The following is a 26,803-nucleotide window of genomic DNA, read 5'->3' on the forward strand; positions in this document are numbered from 1 at the left end:
TCCCAGACGTAATTTCCGCTCCATCCCCAAGGGACTGCTGACACCAGACGCCGTTGCCATGGCAGCGGTCAGGGCCCTAGATTAGGGTAAGCAGGGTTCCCAGGAGCTGCAGGCGCGCCAGGGGCAATTCCATGAGCCGACCAGACACGGGTGGTGAGGCTGCGACACCAGAGACTGGTAGGAAGTTTTACATCACCCGCCGGTCGCCCCCAGTACGCACCCCATGGCCCTGGCTACCCTCTGCTCCACGGGCGAGTTCCTGGCTCCCTCCAACCCCGCCTTCCAAGGTCCCAGCTCCCTCCCGTTGGCCTCTCCCTTTGGAGAGCCCCCTTTCCTCCTTGGGCCCGCCTCCTCAAAGCCCCACTATCTTACTCTCTTAGCCCCCCCTTTTTTAAAAGTATATTTTATTGATTATATTGTTACAATACTTCCAATCTTTTACCCCCCTGCTCCCCTCTGCCCAGCACTCCCCCTTCCCCCAGCAACCCACCCCCACCCCCAGTCCACGCCCATGGGTCGCGCATACAAGTTCTCCGGTTCACCCTTCTCTTACCCCCCTTTCGCTGCAGGCCCACCTCCTTCAGGCCCCCTTCCCGATTACCAAGCTCTAATTACCCCTGGACCCTTTTCCCGTGGAACAGCCATTTCTGAGGTCCACCTCCTGCCTTCCATAGCCCCGCCTTCAGTCCCCAGGGACCTCCCAAATAGGGCTACTCCTTTAGGCTCCTACCCTCGCTCCCACTATCTTGCTTCCCCGAGGAATCCTGCCCTTTGCGCCTCCACTCCTGACACCCTTCTCTATCCTTTCTCCCCTTCTTTCCAACTCCCGAGTATGGGGGGGTGGGGTCAGGGGGCATGCTCTGAGCCCTTCCCTGGACTTCAGTTTCTTCATTTGTGAAATGGGGACGTGATAGCAAGAGATGCCCTCCCAAGTCTCTCCGACTCTCTCACACACACCCCATAACTAGTTTACATCATTGTTGTTATTAATGTAGAATAATAATGATAACTAGGATTTATTTAACGTTACCATAAGCCAGACACTGCCAAACACCACAGGCATTATGTCATTTATTTCTTAATAGCAATGTATTTACAGATTAGAACAGTGAAGTTCAGAGTTGATGGAGTGGGAACCCCTGCCTAGGCCGTTCTTATTTCTCTGCTAGTGCAGTTACTTACTTCTTTTGTCTTGGCTCACTTTCTTCAATGACCCCAAGGATCCAGGTAGTTAGCAAATCCTGAGTCAGAGACTAACAGCTGCCATATACATGGTTTTAGAGTTTTGAAAGTGTCTTTTGTTTTTTTTTAACTTAACACATTTTATTTTACCCTTCATCAAAAGTGTATTTTTATGGTGGTGACCTTGAATCTCAGAGGGCGCACAGGTCGGGAGGTAGGCATAATCTGTACCAGAGGGGTATGGTCCTGGGGCTGAGAGGGAAGAGGCTTGAATATTGAGCGGGAGTGGAGGAAAGGCTCCCTCTCTTCTCTGTGAGTCAGAAGTCCACCTTGAGCTCCAGGGAACTAAGGAGAGGCAGTAAGCTGCCCCTCCTACCTCAGGGCAGTGTTGGCTCAAGTAGTGCGTCACCTGTGTGATCTCAGGAACCTTGCTGGGCTGGCAGCTTCAGGCTGAGGGCTCCACTCACCACCCAGGATTTAGAAAGCTTGTGCATCAAATGCTCCTTCACTTGACACATACCTAAGTGGTTTTCAGCCCATGCTGATATCTGCACATCTCCAATGTTCAGAAGAATTGACGCAGATAAACTTGGCTGTCTTTCAATGTTGGATTTTCCTCTTGCATATTCTTGCTTCTTTGGCATTTCTGCTGCCCATCAGAACCAGAATCTAACAGGAGCTAGTATCTCAGATGGCCCCAGGTGGCAGCTGTAGTTATTTGAGGGTGAACAGGTCAATGTTCCCTGATGTCTTCACAAGCAACCCCCTTAATTCCAAGGCCTCCTCTCAGGATGGGGTTTCTTGCTTGCTTTACTTATTTCCATCCTCCCTTTCTAGGAAGGAAACCCAGGATGTTTCAGTCTGTTTTCTTTTGTTTCTGCTTCATTCTCTGGGGACATAAAATCTCATGGGTGGCAATATCTCATGAGAGGCCGTCACTGAGGCAGCACATGTGTGCGGCCTGTCGGCCTCTGTGTGTTTGTGTGTGTGTGTGAGGGTTGTGAGGTGGATATTCTTTGCCTTGTGGGTGGGACTGACAGAGTTGACACACGCAAGGCTTGCCCCCTGAAGAGACTCTCAGACATAGATGGTGGTTCTTGGCAGACAGGGCTCTGTGTGCCCTGCTCTGTTCTATTTTTGACACCATGCCCGGCATATAGTAGATACTTAGTGACCATTTGCTGAATAAGCACATAGGACCTGACCCTCTGTACCTGCACTTCCAATACAGTAGCCACCAGCCTATGTGATGGTGCATTTGAAAACTGGTCCAAATTGAGATGTACTTGTATGTGCCAAAGTGATGCTGGATTTTGAGACAATGTAAAAAGGAAAAGATTGTAAAAAGATCTTAATAATTTTATATTAATTTCATGTTTAAGTGATAATATTTTGGGTAATTAGTGATAATATTTTGGGCATATTGGATTATAATATTAAAATTAATTTACCTGTTTCTTTTTACCATTTTAATGTGGCTAGCAGAAAATTGAAAGTCCCATATGTGGCTTGCATTATATTTCTTTTGCATAGAGCTGCTCTAGAAGCAGCTTAGCCTGAGGACAGAGCAGAGCTGTTGGACTCAAGAATCCCAGCTCCCTGAGTGACTTTGGGCTAACCCCCTAACTTTTCAGAGCCTCAGTTTTCTCACCTGTATAAGGAAGTAGATTTGGAAAGTGGCACATAGTAGACCCTGTGGTCAGAGCTAGCACTGTTGAAGCATGCTGTGCTCAGGCTCAAGGCAGGTGATCCCACCTGCCCTTTCCCTCACTTTATTCCTCCAGCCTGGGACACCCTCCCCTTCTTCTGGGACAGCCTCTTCCATGGCCAACGCCCCCAACCCCCTGAAACTCCCTGACTCACTCACGCGCTCTTGCCTTCATTTGTTCCCAGGTACTGAAGTGCTGCTTGGGGTCAGCCCTGCACTGGAGACAGGAAATCAGGCACCTGGGTAAGCCTCTGATCCTGAGCCCCTGAGCCTCCAGGCTAGTCTGAGACTCAGGCAGGCACCTGTGCAGACGTCCTGCTTCACAGGCAGGCACCCACACAGAGGTGAGAACAGGGCATAATCCTCTGTGAGGCTGGAGGCTCAGCCCTCAGAAACTACCCCTTGGTGTCTCTGAGCTTCCTAACCCCTGTAGACACAGGCTGGCCCTCAGGGCCCTTGGCCCGGGTGGCCAGGTCATGGCCCAGTGAACTCAAAAGACGGTCCATACACTCACAGGTGGAGAGACTGCCACCCACAAATAATTATTCAAATAATGATCCAGTGCCAGCGTAGTGTCTGTTGAGATAGAAAAGAACAGGATGCTCTGAGAATGTGTAACAAGGGGAGCTCCTCTGACCTGGAGACCCAAGGGACTTATCTTATCTAGAGGAAGTGGGGGAAGGGGGCACATTCTGAGTGGAAAGGGGCTGAAGTGGGGGCAGATCACCCAGGGCTGGAGCGTGGGGCAATTTTCTAGTCTTTATGCTGTAAAAGGCCTTTCAAGGGCCCTGGGAGGGTTGAGGTAGGGGTAGAGAGTGGGAAGGGGTGAGAGGATGAGTTGTCCTTTTATTTATTTTTTAAATTTACTAATTTTAGAGAGAGAGAGAGGGAGGGAGGGAGGGAGAAACATCGATCCGTTGTTCCACCTATTCATGCATTCATTTATTGATTCTTGTATGTGCCCTGACCGGGGATCAAACCCGCAACCTTAGTGTATGGGGTTGACACTCTAACCAACTGAGATACCCAGCCAGGACATGAGTTGCCTTTTTAATTATCACTCTGGCTGCCATCTACCCAATGAGCACGCTGGTGCTGGGGAGAGGAAGGAAGGAGTTGGAATGTGGAGCAGTGTTTGTGGACAGAAGTGGTAGATTCATGGTGTGATCTGGACATAGGATTGGCAGTTCTCTGTGCTTGGTTGTGGGGTTAAAGGAAGGGGACTCGAGAAAGTATCCAGGTGAACTAAGTGGAGGTCCCATTTTCTGAGATGAGGGAAGTGGAAGTAGGTAGGAGGAAGAGAGGTTTCCCAGCTAGGCCTGGACTTGCTGGGGGCCAGAGGGGCTCATGGCCTAACTACTGCTTAAGCAGCACCTACATTGCAGGCTGTGGCTGTGATGCAAGGAAGGACTTTCTGCTGCCGAGAAATCCACAAAGGACAAGGGGACCCCTGCTACAGGCTAGGGAAGGACCAGGGCTCAGCATCCACAGGGCTGCCCAGCTCTGAACAGAGTGCGGCTCTGACACCATCTGCCGGAGGCATGTGATGAGCCACAGGAGGGGCCAGGACAGTGTTGCTTCTCTACCTTCTGAGTCAAGGGCCGTGAACAGTTCATCCAAATCACTGTCTTCAGATGTCCACACACTCTGAGGATGGACAGGAAGCATTCTGTGGGGGCCGCAGGAGCAAAGGGGAAATATAGAAGGCAGATAGCAGTTCCAGACAAAGATGGTCTTTTCTGTTGTTACTGCTAATAATACAATTGTTACAGAACCCACCAGTGCTCTTCAGGAACCGTTATGGGGTTCAATTGCCTGCCACCAAGAAGTGTGACTCCCAGTGCAAGAGTTTGGTGAAAAAGGAGAGGGGTTGTTTATTTAAAGTTTATACAGGTTTAGACTAATGGCAAATTTCAGCTGTTAAGTCCCATTCCCTTTAAAACACCCCAAAACACATAATCCTGACTCCCTTTGCCAAACCAGGTCGGTTTCAGAATATGCCAGTCAAAGGTACCGTCTTTCAGAAAAGCAGACGTCTGTAGCTCAGCATTCCCAGTCACAGTTCAGCTCCAAGCATGCCTCATGCATCCATGCGTGGCTCCACCAGCTCTGCCTCCGTCTGCTCCAGGCAGGCTTCCCAGCAGGCCTCCTCTTCTTTACTCCAGATGTCGCGGCATGCTCTTACTCCAAACCGCGTGGCTTCCCCCTTACACACCAGACCTCGTGGTGGACCACCTTCTCTTTCAGCCTGCCCTCATTTTTAAAAACTAGGCCTGGAACTTCCTGTGTGACCTCATATCCAGCTTCTCCTGTGATGTGTTAGTGCCCACCATTTTTGCCAGTTCCCCCTTATCTCTTACCTTCTTTTTGGCTGCCATCTTTAGTCAGGGCAAAAGTTCCCAGTGATGCCGGAACATCTGGGGTGGGTATCCGCCTTTCCTGGCTATGTCACAAGTCACAGTACACTCTTAAAGTCACATATACCTTTCGTCCTGGGGGGCAGTCCTCTTCCCTTCAGGAAAGGCATGGCTATTAACTTGTCATTGTTCTGCAAAATATCTTAAATGCAGTATCATCCACTTCCCCCTCCCCCCAATGAAGAGTCGTGGGGATATGCTCTGCTATTTTCAGGGGGCCCCCGCTCTACACCCTGTTACAAAATCACAGTAGTAATAGTTACTATTGCTGGAGAACTTTTATTGGTGTCTTACAAGCACTTTACTTGTAGACACCTTTAAAGGCCTCACAACCACCTGGCCTGGTTGGGGAGGGGAAGGTGTGCCCTTCTTACAGCTGAAGCAGCTGGGAAGGGGCAGGGCTGGGACTCTGTGTATCAACATATAATGGGTCCTCTGTCACCAGAACAGTTAGGGTGAGTATCATACAAATTTTCAGATTTTCCTCTCTTACACATTATGATTTATTTTCCTCCCCAAATCAATGTATTTTAAAATTGTTTTGTGGATTCTTTTTCTTTTTTTCCATTCAGTTACTTAGTCATTCACTTGCCAGTGAGCATCAACAATGGGCCAGCCCCGAGGCTGGCCACAGTGAGCTTACTATAGTAATTCAGGTGGACCGAGGACCTGGTCTAGAGAGGAGAGGTCATTCTAGCAAAGGGATCAGGGATGAAATGGGGAGGCCCAGATGGATTATCTAACACAGCCTGAAGAGTGCTCAGAGAAGACTTCCTGTATGTGGTGATATCCAGGAACCCTGAAGGATGGGAGGAGTTAGCCAGGTGATGGGAATTGGATGGAGGAAACATAATTCAAATAGAGGGGGCAGATGGGCATAGACTGGGAAACAAGTGCCTCTGTGCATTAGTTGCCCCTCAGCTGATGGTAGCTGGAGTGGAGAGTATGAGGTAGAGACAGGGGTGATAGAGAGGTAAGGATGAGGAACATAGCCAGAGGAGGCCTTTCTCCCAGGGGCCACAGGAAGTCCTGAGTATCAGCCGGTGCGAAGTGATCGGACAGGGTTTGGCCCAGATCCTAGGAGTTGAAGTGAATCAGATTGGAGCAGGCAGTCTTGTTGAAGTGACATTGGCCTGGTGTGGCCCAGCACTCCCCATCACGCTGTAGCTACAACTTTTAGTTGTCAGTTGCCTGTTCAGTGGTTCACTGTGGGAGGGAAGGACAGTAGGTACATTCTCATTCATAGCTGTACCTGGCCAGCATTTAGCAGGGGTGTGGCACACACAGGCCCTCAGAGGTATTGTACTTATGGAACAATGGAATTGGCCATGTCGGTGAAAGGGAAGCTGATGAAGTCACCCACAACCAGCTTCCAAAGGGCCTAGTGACCTGGGGTTGGTAAACAGACTTCTCCCCAGGGTGTAAGGCAGACTTGGGCCTAGGAGAATCTGGGCAGATAGAAGTCTCAGGAAGGTTCCTCTTGCTGTGGCCACATGGCTCTGGCTAATGGGGCTCCTCTCTGCCCATCCCAGGAGCCGTGAGGATGGCTCACCTGCTGGGCAGCCAGGCCTGCATGGACAGCCTGCGCAAGGACCTCACTGACCTGCAGGGTGCCATCGTAGATGTCTTTTCCCGTGCTGGACCCGTGCGCTTTCCCTCCTGGAAGTTTCCTGACCGTGTGGCTTGTGACCTGGACATGGTGGCCCTGCTAGAGCACTATGACCACGTACCAGGTGACCCTGAGTTCACACAGCTGTCTCATGCTGTACTGTTGGAGCTCGTCATCGACAGGTGAGGGCACTGAACAAGCTGGCATTCTTGGGATGCTGCTACCCGCCCCCTAAACCAGCAGCAGCCATGGGCTCCCCGCCCAGTGGCGGTGATGATGTTGGTAGCAATAGTCATCTTTGTCTGAGTACTGCTGGGGACCAGGTCAGCTCAAGACCTTCATAGTGATCTTACCTGTGGCATGTTCATGCTCTGCTATCCCATCCTGACCACCCTCAGGGAGTTGCTGGCTATCCTGTTGGTCTCTGTGGCACCCAGCTCTGCTCACTGCCTCTCTGGCTGCTGCCAGCTGCCTCCCCAGGGTTTCTGTGTGTCGGGGACACCACAGCTGCTGTTCAGAGTTTCTGTCTCAGTGTCTTGTGGGCTGTGTTATTCCCACTTGTTGGCTATGTCATGCAGCTGGACATGGGATGTTTTTCCAAATCCGGCCCTGCTAGGAAGAGGCCAGTGGATTCTCCCATCACTTCTGTGCTATTATTAACATTAACATGGTCATCAGCCTCCCACTTCCTGGGGACTCCAACCCAGGTTCCCCGTGCTTCAAAACCTTACATGCTAATGAAGTCACGGGGGCCCCACAAGCAGGGACCCCAGCAGCTTGAGGATGACAAAGAAGCCAAGGTAACCACTCAGAGGCCTGGAGGAGCCCTTGGTGTAAAAGTACCGTTTGGAACCTGTTAGGGCCTGAACATGTAAGCACAGAACACACCTTCCTTCCTCCTTGGCTTTGCATATGTTGTGCCCTCTCTTAGGAATGCCCTGCCCACCCCTTACTGGTCTTGCCCAGCTCCACTCATCTACCAAGGTCCAGCTTATACATTCCCCTTCTGTGAAACTGACATGTCTTCCCATCTCTTGCCTCATCCCTCTGTCTACCTCTGGCTGGATTAGTCAGAGCCTCCCCTGGGCTTCTATAATACGTGTGTACATAACTCCTGGAAGAGCCCAGTGGGTCTGAGACCTAGACTAGTCTGGAGATCATGGAGAACAGGGCCATGGTCACCGGCTCAGGGTATAGCATTTGGAGGTGCTCAGTTCATCAGGGGTGGGATTATGGCTAGGGATGAAGGTCATGTAGATAGCACAGCAGTCTCCCACTGAGAGGGTCTGTCTATCTGAGCAAACAAATTGCTGTCAAGGACATGCTATATCCTCTTTCCAAGTGCTTTCCCACTCCCTCATTGCTGCTCACCTGTGCAGTAGGCACAGTTGTCCCCATCCATAGAAGGACACCTTGGCCCAGAGAGAGGCAGTGCCTAGGGGCAGTTGGTACATCCTCCCCTGGGTCCTCTCTGCCCAAGGCCCAGTGGATTTCGGATGACCCCCCTGCACCTGCGACAAGAGAAGGTCACTTGCCTGCCTGGTATGTTTTGTAAACATAATACCTCTTCCTTTAAAATAGCTTGGTTCTTACACAAATACAAACATCTTTCCAATACCTCTTTTCCTTAAAATAAGCCCCTGACTCTAATTTTGAACTCAGAGGTTAGGATAGAGACCTAGCTCTTCAGTCCAAGTCTCTATTGTCACAGAAGCAGCTTGCCCCTCAGAAGCCCCTGGCTAGAATCAGGAAATTGCAAGGCACCCCTGCCCTGTGTGCTCACCCTGAGGCTGTGCACAAGCTCCTCCCTTGGGTCTCAGCTCTGTCCTCCAAGGTGAAGGCTCTGAGCCATGTGATGTAAGGCAGGCACTCACCCAGCACTTCGTGAGCACTCAGGAAACAACTGAGGCAAGACCCAGCCTCCCAGAACAACAACAGTGGGAAACTGCCAGGCAGAAGTGCTGCCACCCAGGAGGCCCAAAAGAGGCCCCAAAGCTCAACCTTCAGGGAGGGCTTCCCAGAAGAATTGGTTCTTGGGTTGGGTTTGAACCTGGCCTAGCAGAGCATATTCTAAGATGCAGTCTGAGCCAGTTCCCCAGAGCCAGAGGCTGCCGACTATTTGGCACTGGGCTCTGCCCTCGCTGACCCTGCTGTCTGTGCCCACAGGCTCCTGCTGCTGCTTCAGAGCTGTGCGAACTACTTGGAGAACCTCAGTTTGGAGCAGACAGTGCCCCCTGCCCGGGCTGTGGGGCCCTGCATGTCCATAGGCCTCACAGTGCAGCGCTTCTGGAACAGCTTGATGAAACTGGGAATGCTCTACCAGCAGACACCCCCCCAGGTTTGTCAGCTACCCCCATTCCCCAACCATGGTCACCCTCATACCAGTTCACCATGCCCCCGCTTCCTAGCACACCATATGTACACCACACCCGTTGCCGGCTCCACACTGCCTGAAGGACAGTGTCAACTCTGGAGCCTCGCAGTCAAGGCCTTCTGTTTCACAGGGGACATCCTGGGCTACTGGGCTCTGCTATCTACACTGTGAGACTTTGGAAAAGTCCTACCTCCTCTGAACCTCAGTTTATTCACCTGTACAGTGGGGGTAATGACAATGCCTACTTCTTGGGGCATTGTTGGGTAATAGGGTTAATATGAGCGCCACTTGTTGAGGGTTATCCCATAATCTTCACAGCCACCCAGTGGGGAGGACCACCATCACCATGATGGGGAGGAAACTAAAACTGAGAGTTGCTACAGTGAGTAGTCGCATCCACTAAGAAAGGGTCCAGTAACCGGCAGCTGTCTCTGTCACTGTTGCTCTCCCAATACCATGTGTGTAACTGCATTGAGCCTGGGGGAGGGGGTGGTGGGCAGCAGAGAGGAGGCCTGGGCTTAGCAGCTTGAGGCAGTGAAAAGAAGGGAAAAGGTCCTCTTTCATTCACATTGGTGTTAGATAACATGTGAGGGTCTGAGCATCAGGAGAGGCTGTCACAGAAATCCCCAGGGAAGTGGTCACCTCCCAGGCCTGTCTCCCTCACCTGCTTTCCCTTTCTTTTTCCGAACACAGAAAAAAGCAACCCAAGGGGAGACTCCCACCTCCAAGTCCACAGCCAAGGGTGAGCCAGTGAGGAGCCCTGAATTTGTGACTGCCAAGTTCATCAAGCCCCCCTCTCCAATTCCAGGCTTGCCCCAGACCTGCCAAGAACCAGGCAGCCTCTCCGTCAGAGTCTGCCTGCAGTCTCCAGTCAGGACCACGGAGCGCACCAAGAGTGTCCACTCCCAGACGGTGGAGACCGCCCTGGTGCCCTGTGATGCGTGCATCAGCGTCCAGGGCAGCCTGCAGGAGGTGGGCAAGGTGCTCATCAGCCTGTGTCAAGGCCAAAACTTGCCCTCGTCCCTAGGCCAGTTCCAGCAGCTGGTGCAGGATGCCATGGGGCTCAGGCCACTGCCCGCTGCCACTGTGGGCCACTGGGCAGCACAACAGAGCAAAGACCTGACCCGCCTCAGTAAGCATGTGGGGGCCCTCACTCAACGTGTCGGGGCCCTCAGGGCCCAGCTCGTGGAGGCTGAGGGGCAGAACGATGGACTGAGGAAGCAGGTGGGCGAGCTGGAGCAGGCACTGCGGCAGGAGCAGGGAGAGCGGCGGCGGCAGGCAGATGAGGCCCAGCAACGCCTGACCAAGTGGGAGCATGACAAGCAGCTACTGCTCGCGGGTCTGTACCCCAGAGGCTGGACCCTTAGTGCCTGGGACTCTGCTACAGCCTTAGCGTGGGCTCTCCTAGTAGCAGACCCTGCAACAGGGCTGCTGTACGACTGGTTGGTGTGGAAGGAACCCTGGCTAGGGCGTGGGCCGGAGATGCAGGGCAGGGAAGGCGGGATACCAGGGGAGGTAGAGCACGTGCTTTGGGGTTAGCCCCACAGAGGGGTGAGGGAGCTGGGGCATTCATCCTCCCACTCCTGCTGGTCACCAAAGGTGACTCCTGGCGGACTTTGCCCCCTGGCACCTCCAGCTAGACAGTGGCCTCTTTGGCTGTGGCTTAAGTGGTTAGGCAAAGAGAGGCAGCCACTGGCACTGGAAGGCAGCCATTGCCCACTACTGTGAGGCTGGAGGGATTTGGCCAAGTCTCTGCTTTTTCTTAGCCTCACTGTCGCCCCAGTGGAGAACACCAAGGCCCAAAGAGATATATATAGAGACATGGGAGCCAGCCAATAGGAAGCAGGGCGGACAGAGGCCCAGGCTTCCTGACACCTCCCCAGAGCTCACCCTTAAGGCCAGGCAGCCCCTCCACATGACTATGGCTGCCACCACTCTGTAGGGTACACTGGGCATGAAGGCCACCGGCCAGGCTCAAAGGAACCTCTGAAGTGACTCTCTCTTGGTTATACAGAAACAAGTGACCTCAAGAGGAAGGTGGTCACCCTGGAAGGGGAGCTGAAGCAGCAGCAGGAGTCCATGGAGGCCATGGGTGAGGAGCCCTATCATAAACCCTGTACCATGTGTCCTGTGCTCAGGGATACAGCAGGACGAGCACCCTCTACCTCTGTCCCCTGGGCTTCTGCGGCAAAGATAAAGGCAACCACAAAGGAGAGTGGGCCTAAGCAGCCACACTGTTGGATAATGACCCAAATTGGGGTGCCATCTTCTATTTTCTGAAACCACCTTAGCTGGGGTTCAGAGCACCATTTTGTGGCCAGTGACACTGAGGCCCAGAGACGTGCTGTGACACATATACCCCAGGTCCCATCCTGGGTCAGAGGCAGTGCAATGACTCACACCCAGGGTTCCCCTGCCCTAAACCTTCCCACGCCCACTCAATCCTGCAGAGACCAAGGCCCAGCAGCTGCAGGAGGAGGCCAAGTGCAGGGCGGAGGCTGAGAGGCAGGTTCAGCAGCTGGAGGAGCAGGTGCAGCTGCTGGCAGGGCGGCTGGATGGGGCCAGCCAGCAGATCCGCTGGGCCAGCACAGAGCTGGACAAAGAGAAGGCCCGCGTCGACAGCATGGTCCGCCACCAGGAGGTGAGGCTGGGGGCCTTGCCAACACCATGGGTGCCAGCAACATGGGCTTCAGGGAGAGAGGGCTCCACTGGTAGGAGATGAGGGCACCTGCTCTCCAATACATACCCAGGTTTTGGTTTCACTTACTTTTATGGAGGGTCTGAGCCCTCTCCTGAGCTGGGCACTGGAGGAATGGTGATCCAGGGACGATACAGTCAAATGACGCCTTCCTCTGGAGGAGCTCCCCACTCAGCAGGGGGAAGCAGTTGTGTCATCACATTCCCCTGCCAGATGGCTAAGAGGGGCAGGAAAAGTGCCACAGGGGTCAGGGGAGGTATAGTCATATCTGCTTATGCAAATCCAGGATGGCTTCTGGGAGGAGGTGGCCTTTGAACTATACACTAATCGCTGGTGATTAGTTCAGCGGGAAGAAGGATAGGGAGGGCAGAGGATGAGCTGGGGCCCAGGATACAGCTGTGCCCTGGGCAAAGGAGTCTTGTAGGAGTCCCCACTAGGATGGCTAAGGGTATGAGTGACAGGTCACACTTTTCACCTAGAGAAGGAGCAGGTCTGGGGGCTATCCTAGCTGGGCTTATCCTCAGAGGCTGGGTGGGGAGCCACAACCCCAGGTAAAAGTCCCCAGGGTCCAGCATAGCCCAGGATGGGAAAGCCTTTCAACCCCAAGTGAGTGCTTTTCTCGATGCCCTGCAAAAACAGTCATGGTCGCCACATATCAGGTGGCTTTTGTGAGTCAGGCACTGGGTGGCTGGATGGGGCCAGCCAGCAGATCCGCTGGGCCAGCACAGAGCTGGACAAAGAGAAGGCCTCTTGTCCTTCCTCCTCACCACAAGAGTAGGCAGCAGATACTCTTGTCATCTGTATTTAATAGGTGAAGAAGCTGAGGCTAAATGAGATTAAGGAAATTGCCCAAGTCCGCACAGTCAGCCAGAGCTGGGCCCAGGACTCAGAGATGAGTGGGGCTGGTCCTTTTTGCTTGCACTCAGTGGATGTGAGGAAACACAGGTTCCAGGTGACATGGGCTGAAGACCTAAGGAGAAGGAGAAAAATGTTTCCTAATATTCCTCTCTGAGTGGAGACTGTGACAGAAAAGAAATGAGAGTGAGGTCAATAGGGTCAGCCAACTGCTTTCAAAGGGGGCAGGGTCTGCAAATAGGGGGCTCTGGCTCTGACCAGGCAGGGGTGTGGGTCGCCCCTTGCCCTCTGCCTTCTGCCCCTTGCCTTTCACATGTGTGCACAGCCTCCCCCTACTCAGACGGATGCGGCTCAGAGGGAAGGGCTTAGTGGGGGTCACGAAGGCTATAGCCTCCGTAGCCCCACGGGCCTCATGGCCTCCCTGCCTGCCCATCCTGGCTTAGTCCCTGCAGGCCAAACAGCGAGCGCTGCTGCAGCAGCTGGACAGCCTGGACCAGGAGCGTGAGGAGCTTCGGGGCAGTCTGGACGAGGCCGAGGCCCAGCGGGCCCACGTGGAGGAGCAGCTGCAGAGCATGCAGAGCGAAAGGGAGCAGGGGCAGTGCCAGCTGCAAGCCCAGCAGGTGGGAGAGGAGCCTCCAGCCAGCTGAGTCCCTGTAGGTCTGTCCCATGTCTGGGGAGTAAAAGGGGTGGGGTGTACCCAGGGGAGCCTGGAGGTGTTCCTCAGGCCAGGTCTGAGCCTCCCTCTGTCCCAGGAGCTGCTGCAAAGCCTGCAGGGGGAGAAGCAAGACCTGGAGCAGGCAATGACTGATCTGCAGCTGACCGTCTCAGAGCTGGAACGGAAGCTTGTGGAGCTGAGGGAGCGGGAGCGGCTGCTGGTGGCCTTCCCAGACCTTCACAGGCCTGTCGAGGCCCAGATCCAAAGTAGGGGCCCAGGGATGGTGCAGAGGGCACACTGGGACCCTGGGCGGCAGGACACCGGGGTCTGCAAGTCCTCAGCAAGGGTGGTAAAGCTGGGGCAGCCAGCAGTGTGGTCCCTACAGAGCCCCCCATGACATGGAGTAGCTTCATGTGTCACCCACTCTGTGTAGACGGGAACATGGAAGCCCAGAGGTGGGGTAACGGCCCATGGTCACACAGCTGAATCCAGACACAGGTCTGGCTGCTGCTCTAGCCTGTGCACACATCAGCATGGCACATGCCAGTCCTCACCCGACTTCCCTGTGGCCTCAAACCACACGATGCGGTCCGCTCCAGGGGCACAGCCCCAACTGTCCAGTGTCCTCGACCCCATGGCACAAGAGAGCTGTGGACCCAACTCAACAGAGGACTGGATGCCAGGCCTCCTGGGTTCTCATCCAGGCCCCTCCAGCCCTTTGAAGCTCTAGGGTGAATCCATTCACAGAACCGTCTGGAAGATCCACTGCAAGTTAACTGGTCAGGATAAATCATCACTCCTGAGTGCCGACTACATGCCAGGCCCTTCTGTTGTCCTCTCAACTGCCCTGCCAGGCAGGTAGCAGCCTTTTTACAAACCCAGAACCAGAGAGGGCAGAGAATTGCCCAGGTTATGTGAGCCCAAAGGAAGCATCCGTCCCCCGAGTGGTGGGAAAAAACATCCTTGCCGAGTTCCTGACTCATACCCAAGAGCAGCTGTGTGACTTTGGACAATTCATTGTCTCACTGCTCCTCCAGAAGCAGCCCTTGTCTATGTATGTATTTGCTAAGTCTTCAGTGAGCCTTAAGTTCCACCCAGCTCTCAAATGCTATGATCACATTTCAGCAGGTAGGGGGATGGGGAGCGAGGACAAGGCCTCAGAGGGAAGATGAGATGGGAGGCCCAGTACACTGATCTTGACCAGCCTCCTCTGTGCTGGGCCACCAATCCATGCCTACCCTCTAAGGTCCTGCCCTATTGAGCATAAGAGGCAGACCTAGTGGGGTGAGGTGCCAGATAGGCTGTCCCTACAGGCTCCGGCAACATCACAGACGACATGGAGAGGCAGGTGCAGGCCAATGACATCCGCATCCGGGTCCTGCAGGAGGAGAACGGGCGGCTCCGGTCAATGCTGTCCAAAATTCAGGAGGTAGCCCAGCTGGGAGGCCTCAAGGTAGGCAGCCTGGGTCCTCACCTGAGAGGGTTGGCCCTTGGAGACCTGGAGAAGGCCCTGACCCAGCTGAGGTCTTCAGACACCACCCTGGGAACCTGTTGAGAGCCCACGTCATTGTATGTGGCTTTAGGCTACACTGTTGTAAAACATCCTGCACGTTTTCAGAAGAGAATGTTACGGTGCCTTCTAGCTCCGAATCCGCAATGCCCCTCCCCCGCCCTTCACACTTTTAGTCCAAGTGCAGCCAGGAGCCTTATCAGAAAGCAAACCTTCCCACACTGACTGCAGCTCACGTGGCCCTGGAAGGCTTCCCAAACCCTGCCCCCCAAGAGGAAGGGGCCATAGGTACAGGTTTGGGCCCTCCCTTACCCTCTCTGGCTGGGCCACCCTCGCTGAACCGTGGGGAGGGGACTCCTGGGCTTTTCTGAGCTTGGATTCCCTTTCAGCTGATCCCGCAGGACCAGCTCTGGGCACCTCCCAGCCTGGGAATCCAGGGGGCAGCACCCCCAGTCCAGGCTCAGAGAGTTTCCCCAGGGTAAGTGAGGCTTTGCCAGAGGTGGGGCAGACGGGCTGGGCTGCTCCCTCTTGCTCACAGGTGCCCTTGCTGTCTTGTCCCCCCGCTGTCTTGTCCCCCCTCAGGCCTCTGGGCAGGCAGCACCCACCGGGCAGCAGGTCAGCCAGCGCAGGCAGGACCCTGCCAGGCCACCCCCGGGTATCTCCACCTCAGCAGTCCTATGGCCAGCCCAACAAGTCCTCCCGGGAGGATGTGACCCAATCAACCACCCGTGCCCAGAACCCCATCCGGGTCTTGGCCAGGCTGAGAAGGAGACTGTCACCAAACGGAGGTCAGGCTGGCCCTGCACACCAGCCAAAGGAGCGGCCCATGTAGCCTGCGGTGGGGTGGAGCTGGAGGGCGGGTGCTTGGCAACCCACCCAATGTAATAAAATCCTGGCCAGCTACCCAGTGACTTTGGCCTTGCAGCACTGCCTGAGCCAGGGGCAGAGTCGTCCTTTCCCCATCCTGGGCAGGGACCACTCCCAACTCCTGATGGGCAATGGGAGAAGAGGGCAGAAGTTTCTAGCTCCTGGGCCAGGTGAAAGGCAGTCTTTTGATCCCTATAACAAGGGCCAAAGGCTAGCATGGACTTAGTGATGCCCCCACCAACAAAGGTCAAGGTCAAGGTAGGGGATGTGCAGGGGAAGGAAGGCACTTCGAGGTGGGCCCAATGGGGATACCTAAGGCAAGAAAGGAGTCTGAGACTGGGATCCCTGCTCTGGGCTCTTGGCAGAGGGCAATGACACCTTCCCCAGCCCCAGGGCTGAACTTGGGGATGGGGACATTAAGGACCTAAGAAAATCAGCCCTCCTTTCTCTGAGAAACTCTTCACCTTCAGGAAATATAAGTCACAAAGTGTTTCTCTAGATCCAGGAGGTTGGATCCCCAGGATGCCACTGAAAGCGGAGCAAGGCCTCACCCAACCAGACAGTGGGCCACCCCAGCCAGCCCTGGCTTTCCCAGGCCTAACCCTTGGGTCCTGGGCATTTGTGCCACCAGTGACTCCAGGCCTATCGCAGTCCAGTTTTTCTCATGAAACCTCCAGTCTGCCCTGGGTCAGCTCGTCTGTGAGGGACAGGCCCTAAGATCTTGCTGAGGACTTCTCAGGGTGGGTGCTTCCAGCTTCCTATGACATTTTCCCCTGCTGATGCCAACAGGTAGAGCACCTTAGTTTACAGAGAAGGGTCAAGAGGGGCTGTGGGTGTAGCTGGACTGGCATGGCCAGGGTCTGTCCAACTCTTGTTTCCGTGGAGCCTGAGGGTTCCTGAGGAAGGTTGGGAAGCCCTGGCCCTGTCCTCACAGGTGAGACCCAGCCCTGAGGCTGGAGGCTCCCTGAGGCAGGAGGCCTGGGTCTAAGTGCAGGGGAAGAACCCATCACAGCTCAGCTCCTTTCTTCATCCATTTATCAGCTCACAGTTCTGTAGTTTAGAAGTCCAGGCTGTGTGTGGCTGGATTCTTTGCTCAGGGTCTTAGAAGGCTGAAATCAAAGTGTCTGCCGGGTTGTGTTCCATTCTGACAGCTCTCGGGAAGCATCCAGGCTTGTCCTGGTCTTTGGCAGAATTCTGATCTTGCAGCTATAGGACTGAGGTCCATTTCCTTGCTAGCTACTGTCAGCTGGGGCTGCTCAGCTCTTAGAAGCTGGCTGCCTTCCTTGCCACATGGCCCTCTCTTATCTTCAGGTCAGCAACAAAGAATTTCTCATGTGGCTTGGTTAGGCCCACTTGGATACTTTCCCTCTAAAGGTCCACTGTGCCATATAACAACCTAATCACAAGAGTAATCACGGGAGTCAAATCCATTAGAGTGATAGTTCCAGGATGATACAAGGCCTGCTCATGGGTGTTGGGGGAAATCTTGCAGGCTGTTTTATAATCTGCTTCTCATAAACAATAGAGCCCAAGGTGATTTGTTTTTATCTTAGAACATACACACAGATTTTACTTCTTATGTTAAAATATATTCATGTTTATTTTAATATTAAACCTCTCCTACCGCAAAACTTCTAAAAAAAGAAATGGATGCCTTTGGAAGATGCACCACATTTATCCTGTGGCTTCAAGTATCCTGGTCAGAAACCCATAGCCCCACTGAGAAGCACAGGACCAGATGGTTTCTAAGGCCTTTGGTCTCCATTGGGCCAGGAAGGAAACCCAACTGGACAGGCAGTGGGACACGTGGCCCCTAATGCCCAAGGACCAAAGGTAGTAGGCCTCTGGGTTTACCATCCCTGCCTTGACCCAGATGTGTCCTGAAAGATGGTCAGGCAGGGTGCCCTGAGGCCAGACAGCTCCTTCCCCAACCCACCCTCCAATAAATAAGCACAAAACTGGCCGCCAGGGTGTGCTGACAGGCAGGCCAGAGAGCCTGAGTCCTGGGAGCAACTGTGCTGCTCACACCCTTTGCGCAGGCCCTGCCCAGGTCCTGGGCGCTGCCTTCAAGGAAGGCAGACACACACCTCAGGATTGTACAAAAGAGCCCCAAGGGGCCTCTCCTCCTCACTTTCCAGTAGGTCTGGTCCTTGCATCTTCGGCCTGGGGGATGTGGCACCTCCTTCCCAGAGTGGAAATGGTGGGGTCCCTTGCTCCTCAGCAGGGAAAGCCCCTATCCTTCCTTCCACCCACAGGGTTTTCTGTCCTGTCCATCCCACTATCCTGTCCCAAGAGCCCAGGCTGAGAGCCAGAGCGCAGGCAGGACAGGTCCCATCGCCATGTGCAGAGACGCAGCTGGGGCAGCTAATCATCTGAGTAGCCATTTCCTGTAGGGAGGAGGGAAAATAACGCAGGAGATGTCAGGTGGGGACCAGGTGGAGCCAGCCAAGGGCCCCCACCCTTGATGCTCACCCAGGACGTTGAATTTGCACAGTGGGCAGGTCTGCTGGAGCATCAGCCAGGGGTCCACGCAGTCCCGGTGAAACTCATGCTTACAGGGAAGCACCCGGAGCCACTGTGGGGTTGTGGGAAGGGCTCAGGCCACAGTGGCAGGCCTTCGTGTTGGGGGTGCCTGGCCCTGTGTCCTTGCCTGAGTTGGAGAACTAAAACTCCTGTGGCCGGCCCCCTCCCCCCATTCTTTCTGTAGTGCTAGTAGAAGCAGAAGAGAAGGCCCTGGTTGGGGTGGTTCCCAGGTCTCAGGAGTAGAGTGGGGAACATCACAGGTAAACCAATGACTGGCCTATGCCTAGGTCACTAACCTGTTTGTTGCAGAAGTAGTCCAAACACACAGCGCAGGTCTCGGCACCAGGCTCCGGGGGACCCTGCGTGGCCCTGCCCAGCCGGCAGCGCCGGGTCTTGAGGGATGCCAGTCTTTGCAACACGCGGCGATTGAGCAGGTCCACCTGTGGAGGAAGGGTGGGTACAGTTTGGCAGGCCCAAGGGTTGGGGGCACCAGGACTCCCTTGGACTGGCTCCTACCTGGCCCCCCGGCTCTCTCTGGCTCTGCCGTGACGCCTGCCGCTGGGCCTGGACCACGAGGCCTGTGCACAGGAGCATGGCCACCAACAGGATGGCGTTCCACAGCTGCTGCAGGGGCTTCTGGGGAAAGGAACAGGGTGTCAGGGACACTGGGGCCACCCCACCCACTTCCCTCAGTAAATCCGCTACAAGGACCAGGCCAGTGAGGTCCATTGGCACGGTGTCCCTCAGCACCAGGCTCCTGGCTGCTTCTTCGGAAGCCTCTGTCCCAGGGTCTATGCTCTATCCTGTACAGTGAGGGGACCCACGTCTGTCCCCAGCCCAGGCCTCTTCTGAGCAAAACCCGTTGTCTAGGCACTCACGGAAGTGTCTATCTGGCAGCCTCATAAGCCCAGGACCCTGTTACCTCCCCATCCCCATCCCACCATCACCTCCCCACCTCCATCCAGGCTGAGCCTTCACACGCCTCTGAGAGGACACCAGCCCCCAGGGACTGCTGCCTCGCTCTCCTAGGGGTCTCACGTGCCTCCTCTTCAGCCCACTTTTCTACCTAGGGGTCTCACGTGCCTCCTCTTCAGCCCACTTTTCTACCTAGGGGTCTCACGTGCCTCCTCTTCAGCCCACTTTTCTACCGCTTTTTTTGGCCCGTGCTCCAGCCTCACCCACCCATTTCCCACCACAGCCCCAGGCATCTCACCTGCAGACCTGATCAGGCAGCAACTCCCTCCCCCCTTGACACCTTTCCCCTCAAGGCCTACCTTCTACCATTCCCGTTCCTGCCTTCAGGAAAAAACCCAAACCCCTTCAGCCTGGCCTCAAAGCCATCGACCTCCACCCCCCACCCCCCGCTTAATGTCCCTTGTTCATTGTCCCCTCTTACGTCTGTGCTTTTCCATCAGCTGTGCCCCTCTTGGGAACCTCCTTCTTCCTTGCCCCTCCCGTGGCTAATGCCTTTGGATGTCCCTTGCCCTGGAAGCTCTCCTGACCACCAGGGTTGGGCAAGTGCAGAGGCGGATTTAACGGCGGGCACACTGGGCGCGCCCTGGGCCCCGACTTCTGAAGGGCCCCGCAAATTAGCTTGTGGATATGTACTTGTTTCACTTATGGTTTTAAAAATAGTTTTCTGTGTGTATAAGTAAATATTTTTATTTTCCCTCTCTTTTTTTTTAAGGGGCCCAATATTTTCTTCTGCCTTAATCCACCTCTGGACAAGTGCTCCCCACTTGCCTCCCCTGCCTAGTCCTCCCCACACCAACTCTATAAACTTGTGTTTCCTTGCTGCTGCCCTTGGTGGTCCCATTTGAGGGTGGAAACCCTGTCTGACATGCTTTACTTAGTCTTTGAGAGGCCCCTGGGGCAGGGGGGGGCAGGCTCAGGGTTCCTGGGGGACTGCCCTGACTTAATGCCCACCATACGCAGTGTGGCAGCCAGGCCTTGACTACTAAACAGCTGGCTCAGGAAATGATATGCATCATGAGCAAAACCCAGCCCACCACCACGCAGGTACACCGCACCACACAGGCCCAGGGTTTCACAGGGCCTGTGGGTGTGTGATGACTAATAAGCACATCCACTTAACAGCTGGCCGCATGCTTTGTGCCATCATGTTCTTCCCCAGCCAATGCTGAAGCTCAACTACCATCATGTGGGGGGAGAGGGGCCAAGAAATTATTTGTTGTTAAAAGAGGCCACCCCTCTGGACAAGCTTGGGTGCCGCTAGTGTCAAAGGATGTTACTTTTGCGCAGGGCAGAGGCACTCTGGGGGCCACTGCTGAGAGGCACCTGTGAGTCTCAGTTCCCCCGCTCTGTCCTGCCCTCTCACCCCTGGTTTCTGTGTCCCCATCATCCATTCATGGTATGGTGGGGTCACCTGCTCCAGGAAGCTCTCCCTGCAAACCTAAGCTAAGCTCAGGTGCCTCCACTGTGCCCCAGAAGGCCTGGGCCCAGTACCAGCTCAGCACTCACCCCGGGAGAGTGATAGTGTCTCTGGCCTACGTCCTCCCCAGATGGTGCCCCTGGGAGCCAGGGCTGGAGCTGCCCTGCTGTCGTGTGCCCTGCTATGTTAAGCTAGGCTGACACATGGCAGACTCCCTGAGGGGCTGTCACAGTGTAAGCTCTCAGGGCAGAACCTGGAGCTCCGTGATTTGGAGCAACCAGTGAGCGCCGGTCGGCCAAAGGCATGGCTGGCTTGAAGCTCTGCTGTAGGCCTAACAGCCAGGCTCCCCAGGCTCAGTGCAGCTCAGGGACCTCCAGGTGAGGAGGAAGGGCAGGGCTGGGGCTTAACTATCAGAGCTGTAAGGCTGGGGTTCATTGGATCTTTCTGACACACCAGCGCTGCAGCTCTGATTCCCAGGGTCTGGAAGGCTAGTGATTGGGCCCTGGGGCTGGAGCTGAGAGCTGGCCCCAGCAGCCCTTCAGACACCTCAGCTACTACAGCCACCCAGCACCTGCATGGCCCGCCCCGGCTTTGCCCTCTGTACCAGCCAGACTGACCTGCAGATTGTTATTCCCTCCTCCAGGCTGCCTCCGGGGTCTGCTCCCAGCCTGCTCCCAGCCTGCTCCTCTCCTAGCTCTAGCCTTTGTGCCCAAACCTCCTCCTGGTCTCTCCTCTGCCAGCCCCTTACCAAATATGTCTGCCTCGCCTAGAGGTCTGTGAGGGCTGCCCTCCAGGAGGAGATACAGTGGGGTTCCTTTCTCTTCCAGAAAGCCCTTCCATCCCCCCAGCCTCAGTGCCTACTCCCTCCACAGAAGGGAAGGAGCTCAAACATGAATTAGTATGTGCTGTCTGGGCTGAACTGCCAAGGTCTCCTTCGGGTAGGAGTTCTTCTTCCCTGCTTGTCCTTGAGCCCTTCAAGGGCAGAGCCCAGGTCTTACAGTCTCTTGTACCCTCCACAGCCCTTCCCATAGAGTCCCAAGTACCCTAGGATCTCAAAAGTTATTCAGTGACTGCTTATTCAAGCACTTACAACAATAAAGATATTCAGAGTAGCAGCAGCTGCCCATTTGCTCAGCGCCCACTGTGAGTGAGCTTTACATACACAATTACCTGACAATCCTGTGGCCGTGTGCTGTCCTTGTTCACAAATGAGGAACATGAGACCAGAGAGATTAAACACCCAGCCTGAGATCACTCAGCTCAGAGTTCAAAGCCAGGGTCTGAACCTAAGGCTGCTTCCCTTGAGCTGCCTTGCACGGCCCATGTCCTGAGACACTTGCTGGGAACTGCATCCCATGATACTGGGGCCCACCCTGCACAGAGCAGGGACTGGGAAATGCTTGCAGACAATACCTTGGATCCCTCTCACATCCAGCACTGGGAAATGCAGAGACAAATAAGGCATAACCCTGGCCTTCAGGAGACAAAGTCATGCTCTCCAACACATACAGAACAGGCTGTCCTAAGAACTCTGGGAAGGGCCTCACAAAGCATGCTGTGATTTAGAAGAGGAAGAGAGGGACTGGGAGCTGAGGGCATTAGGGGGGCTTTCCAATGAAGGTGGGCAGGATGAGCTGTGAAGGCTCCGGCTGGATGGGGACATAAGGAGACAGAGAAAAAGGGGTCCATGCCTGCAGTCCAGCATGGACAAGGTTTAGTGGCAGGAGACGAGGGTGAGTATGAAGGTCAGTAAATGACATGAGGTGGTGGAGTGTAAGAAGACTAGGAAAAAATAAGTGATCAGGAGAGCTGTGGAAGCCAGGCTAAGGATGCTGAAGTTGATTCTGCAGGCAATGGGAGCCAAAGAAGGCTTGTGAGTGGAAGAACAACATGGCAACAGCAGCCATCATTGACTGTGTATGACCCTGGGTCAGCTACCATACTGAATACCCACCATGCCACTGAACACTCACAGTAGCTCTGGGAGGTGGAAGGGGCAGTCTCCCGCCCCACGCCCAACCCAGGCAGGGAGAGGCCACAGGATTTGAGGCATGTGTGTGGTCCCACCCAAGCCCCCTTTCCCCAACACCCACCTGCTCCTGGGCCCGACTGCCTCCCAGGCACACCAAATCCTGCCATCCTCCGTAGCCATCCTTAGAGAGGCCACAGGTGGTCCACAGAGTCAGCTTCCACTCGATGTTGGCCGACAGGGACTCCCCACTGGTGATCTCAGCTGTGGCCTGGGTCCTCCTGGGAGGGAAGAACACCAAGGAGTCAGACAGGAGAGCTCTTGGAAGTCAAGACCCAGACTTCCACACACCCTAAGTATCATCCTGCAGCCTTTCTGCTTTTGCCCCCAGGTCTTTCCCAGCTATAGGTTTTTCCAGTTCTTCTAACACCCAGGCCAGGGAAGAGCCTGTCAATCAGAAGTCAGCTTCTTCCTTGCTAGGGCCAATCCCCTCTGCTCAAAGAACCCTCTCCTCACTCCAGGCCCCGCCTGGCACCTCCTTCTGGTCTCCTCACCCATTTTTCAGATCAGCCTTAAATAGGAAAGGTCCTGGTACCAACACCCCTGAGCCCATGGCAAAGCCAGGGATCCTCAACACCTAGGCGCCCAGGACCAGCCCTTTGGAGCTCAAACCCAAACTCACTGCAGCAGTGCCTCCAACAGCTTGGTGACATTGGAAGAATAATGGAGGACGATCACCGGCCTGAGCAGAAGCTGGGATATATCTAGCTGTAGGGGAACAGGGATGTTAGCTGGCCTTGGTCCCCCATTCCCCAGCCTGTGTGCTCCCAAAGCCTCATCCAGTTTACCTCTCGGACCACGTTGTGGTTCAAGATGAGGAGGAGCAGGGCAGAGGCTCCTAGGAAGAGCGCCCTCCGCATCTGCAGGAGAGAACAGAGGCTAGCCCACACCTCACCAACGCCCCTGTCACCACAGTCATTCTTAGCTCCTGGCACTGCAGTGTTCCTTTCTTCTGGACAGACTGGTTATAAGCTCCTTGAGGTCAAGAGCAGAAACCCTTATTCCTCCTGCCTTTCCCCAAGATGCTCTGTGGGACCCAAACAATGCTGTGCTTTCCCTCGTCCTAGCAGGGCAGGCCTGCCGTCGACCCCCACCAGAAACTCCCCATTGAATATGCTCAGGGCCTGGTGGAGCTTCCTCTCTCTGGCACCCCCCCCCCCTGCACCCCTCCACCTGTTACCACACCATACTGACCCAATTTTCCAAACCGGGGTCTCTTTCCTCACCTAGGCCTAAGGAAGCTCCTTAGGTTTCCACTTGGTAGTCTGGCTCTAGCAAATGCCTTGAAACCCCTTCCTCCAACCCCTTTCCCCACATACATCCCCTGCACCTGCTGGACCAGGGCCTTGGGATAGGCCTGTGCACCACTGCTCTGACTCTCCTGGTGGAACTGGGCCTCCTGCTCCTTGCCCACGTATGCCACTGCAATCCAGCCTTCTCCGGGCACCACCTCCTCAGCATCCACGACGTCCATCTGTTGGGCAAGGAGCCACAGGCAGAAGGGGGGAGAGGAAGTTAGGAGCATCAGACACACAGGGATACAAGGCCAGGGTCTGGGAACGAGTCTGGAGGGGAGAGCATCTGGATCTCAGGTTTTGGAAGCCGGAAGGAAGGCTGGGGGCCTGGGCAGCCTGGGGAAGGGGCGCTGGGCTGCCAGGGCTTGGTCCAGGACGAAGGCCAGTTCTGGGTGCGGGGGTCTACGTGGCGGCCGGGGCCACATGGTTCGGCGGCGCTCACCAGCAGCAGACGGCCACCCAGCGGGGGCGCCGGGTCGGCCTCGGGGCCGATCCTGACGCCCTCCAGGACCAGAGCGTCCTGCCGCGGAAGCCTCACGTCCACCCTCACGGCACGGGCCCCTCCCCGCCCCGCCCCAGTCGCGGGCTCGCCGCCGTCCGCCGCGGCCCCGGGCCCTGCCAGGCCGAGCCAGAGCGGCAGCAGAGGCAGCAGCAGCAACAGCGGCGACGGCGGCGGAGGAGGAGGTGGCGAAGGCAACCTCAGCGCGGGGCGGGCAGCGGGGCCCATGGTCGGGGCCAGCAAGCAGATGAGACAGGGGCGCCGGGGGTCCAGGGCGCGGGGGTAGCAGAGGGAGGGACTCCGTGGCCGGACGGGGCGGGGCGCTGAGACGGGGCGGGGCTGTAGCCGGACGGGGCGGGGCGCAGGGAGAGGGGTGGGCTCTCGGAGACTTGGGCGTCCATGCCAGGCCGCGCGCTCCCCCTGGTGGCCGCGGAGCACGTTCCGGCGCAGGCGGCCGGTGAGCCTACAGCAGAGCGGAGCCCAGGTCCCTGTGGCTGAAGAGGGAAGTCAGAGAGGAGGTGCTCACGTACTTTTGGATTGTCAGAAGCCGAGACAGGACAGAGGAGAACAAGACAGATAGTTAGAAGGGGCGACTTGTGTGGAAGGGGTGGTGAGGAGGAGGTAGCAGAGACACGATCAGGGCCGGGGAAGGGCAGGAACGAGGGATGTCTAGAGGCTTGGAGGCTGGAGTGGCTCAATGGTCCCAGAGTGTTGCCTGGGCTAAATCGTAACCCCTTCTTCCTTGGGCCTCTGTTTCTTCCCCCAGACGAACTCCAGGAAGCAGAGAACCAGAGAATGGCATGGGAGGCAGACGGGCGAGATGGAGGCAAGCGTCCCAGAGTGGCAGAGAGAGGGGCTGCAGATGCTTGGCTAGATGGACAAAACGGGACACACATAGCTCCTCAGTGGGGCAAAAAGGCTGGGTCCTCAGAGAAGTCGCTTTCCTGCGTGGTGAAATGGACACAGCATAACACCAGCACTGTCTCTCCCCCAGTAAGTAATTTCTGACGCCTACCAGGATGTCCTAAAACTCGTCCTTTCCTCCTTGCTGCTACTGAGAGCTGGCTCAGTCTGAATGCCTTTTCAAAACTCCGCTGTGGTTAAAGGGCAAAAGCCATATGAGCCACACACTTTCCCCTAACATTCTATTACGAAAAAATCAAACATACAGGAAAATTGGCAGACTTTTACAGTGAATACCGGTATAACCACCAACATTGATTGAATCGTCAAGATGCTCCAGAAGAATAAGATGGAGAGAATAAGACAGCTGATATTAGCCCAAAAATCAGACAAATGGGGGCATCAAGCAGAAGCCAGAAAGGGACCCACAGACATAAACAGAGTATGTCAGAGGAAGCAACTCAGTTGGGGGGAGGGGAGGAGGAAGTATGATGGGCTGTTTGATAAATTGTGCTAAGAAAATAGGTTAACCATATAAAAAGAAATGAAATTGGACCCCTATTGCACATAATACACAAAAGATCAACTCCATATGGATTAAAGAACTAAATATGAAAAGTCATACTTCAAACATTTTCAGAAAGAAACATAGAATATCCTAATTACTTTAAGGTCAGGAGATATTTCTTAATACAGAAAAGTAGATTATAAAGGAAAAGATTGAAAAAAGAATCAACAATAAAATGAAAAACTTCTGTTAAAACATTGTAATAAAGTGGCAAGGAAAGCCACACACTGGGAGAAGGTATTTGCAACCAAATGATTCATATGCAGAATATATAAATACATGATATGGGCTACAGATGCAAATAGGCATTTGACAAAAGAGGAAGCAAGAATGGTCAATAAATATGAAAAGATGATCAATCTCACCAGTGAAATACAAATTAAAATCACTGGCCCCACTGAGGAGCCATGTCTGGTCTGCTCCATCTAGCCACATATTCCCAGCACCTCCCTCTGGCAAAAATGTAAGAGTCTGACATTGTCAGGTGTTGCTAAGGATGTGGAGCAATGGATTCTTCTAAACACCGCTGATAGGGTATACAGCCTGGTTGTACAGCCATGTTGGAAACTATTTTACATCACATAAAACAAAATGCACATTCAGTCTGATGTCAGACTGACATCAGAATCACCTAAGGATTTTCTACAAAATACGGATGTCCACCCTCTGCTCTTAATCAATTCAATTGTTATCTCCGGAGGTGGGAACTTGTTACTGGA

At 54.7% G+C, this 26,803-nt stretch overlaps 2 protein-coding genes across 3 annotated transcripts; one reads left to right on the forward strand and one right to left on the reverse strand.

Moving 5' to 3' along the window:
* The first annotated feature begins 79 nt into the window (after nt 1-79).
* Nucleotides 80-15,911, forward strand: CCDC157 (coiled-coil domain containing 157). Its single transcript, XM_090290532.1, has 11 exons — nt 80-177; nt 6,840-7,098; nt 9,083-9,254; nt 9,984-10,629; nt 11,305-11,382; nt 11,741-11,931; nt 13,287-13,463; nt 13,596-13,764; nt 14,812-14,951; nt 15,398-15,486; nt 15,591-15,911. Exons 1-11 carry the CDS (start codon nt 132-134, stop codon nt 15,838-15,840), a joined length of 2,217 nt encoding a protein of 738 aa, XP_090146658.1. The 5' UTR covers nt 80-131; the 3' UTR covers nt 15,841-15,911.
* A 2,119-nt stretch (nt 15,912-18,030) lies between these two features.
* Nucleotides 18,031-24,926, reverse strand: RNF215 (ring finger protein 215). Of its 2 annotated transcripts, XM_090290531.1 has the most exons (9): nt 24,557-24,926; nt 24,150-24,293; nt 23,608-23,679; nt 23,442-23,527; nt 22,884-23,040; nt 18,915-19,034; nt 18,695-18,838; nt 18,348-18,450; nt 18,031-18,262 (listed from the first exon to the last, which is right to left on the reverse strand). In XM_090290531.1, the coding sequence occupies exons 1-9, from the start codon at nt 24,839-24,841 to the stop codon at nt 18,240-18,242; spliced, it is 1,134 nt and encodes a 377-aa protein (XP_090146657.1). In that variant the 5' UTR covers nt 24,842-24,926; the 3' UTR covers nt 18,031-18,239. The 2 variants fall into 2 exon arrangements, with proteins under 2 accessions (XP_090146657.1, XP_090146656.1); XM_090290530.1 differs by having other exon boundaries at nt 18,031-18,450.
* Nucleotides 24,927-26,803: the final 1,877 nt, after the last annotated feature.

This window comes from Furipterus horrens, unplaced genomic scaffold, assembly GCF_987537825.1.
Source record: "Furipterus horrens unplaced genomic scaffold, mFurHor1.1.pri manual_scaffold_11, whole genome shotgun sequence".
In the NCBI taxonomy this organism is placed as follows: domain Eukaryota; kingdom Metazoa; phylum Chordata; class Mammalia; order Chiroptera; family Furipteridae; genus Furipterus; species Furipterus horrens.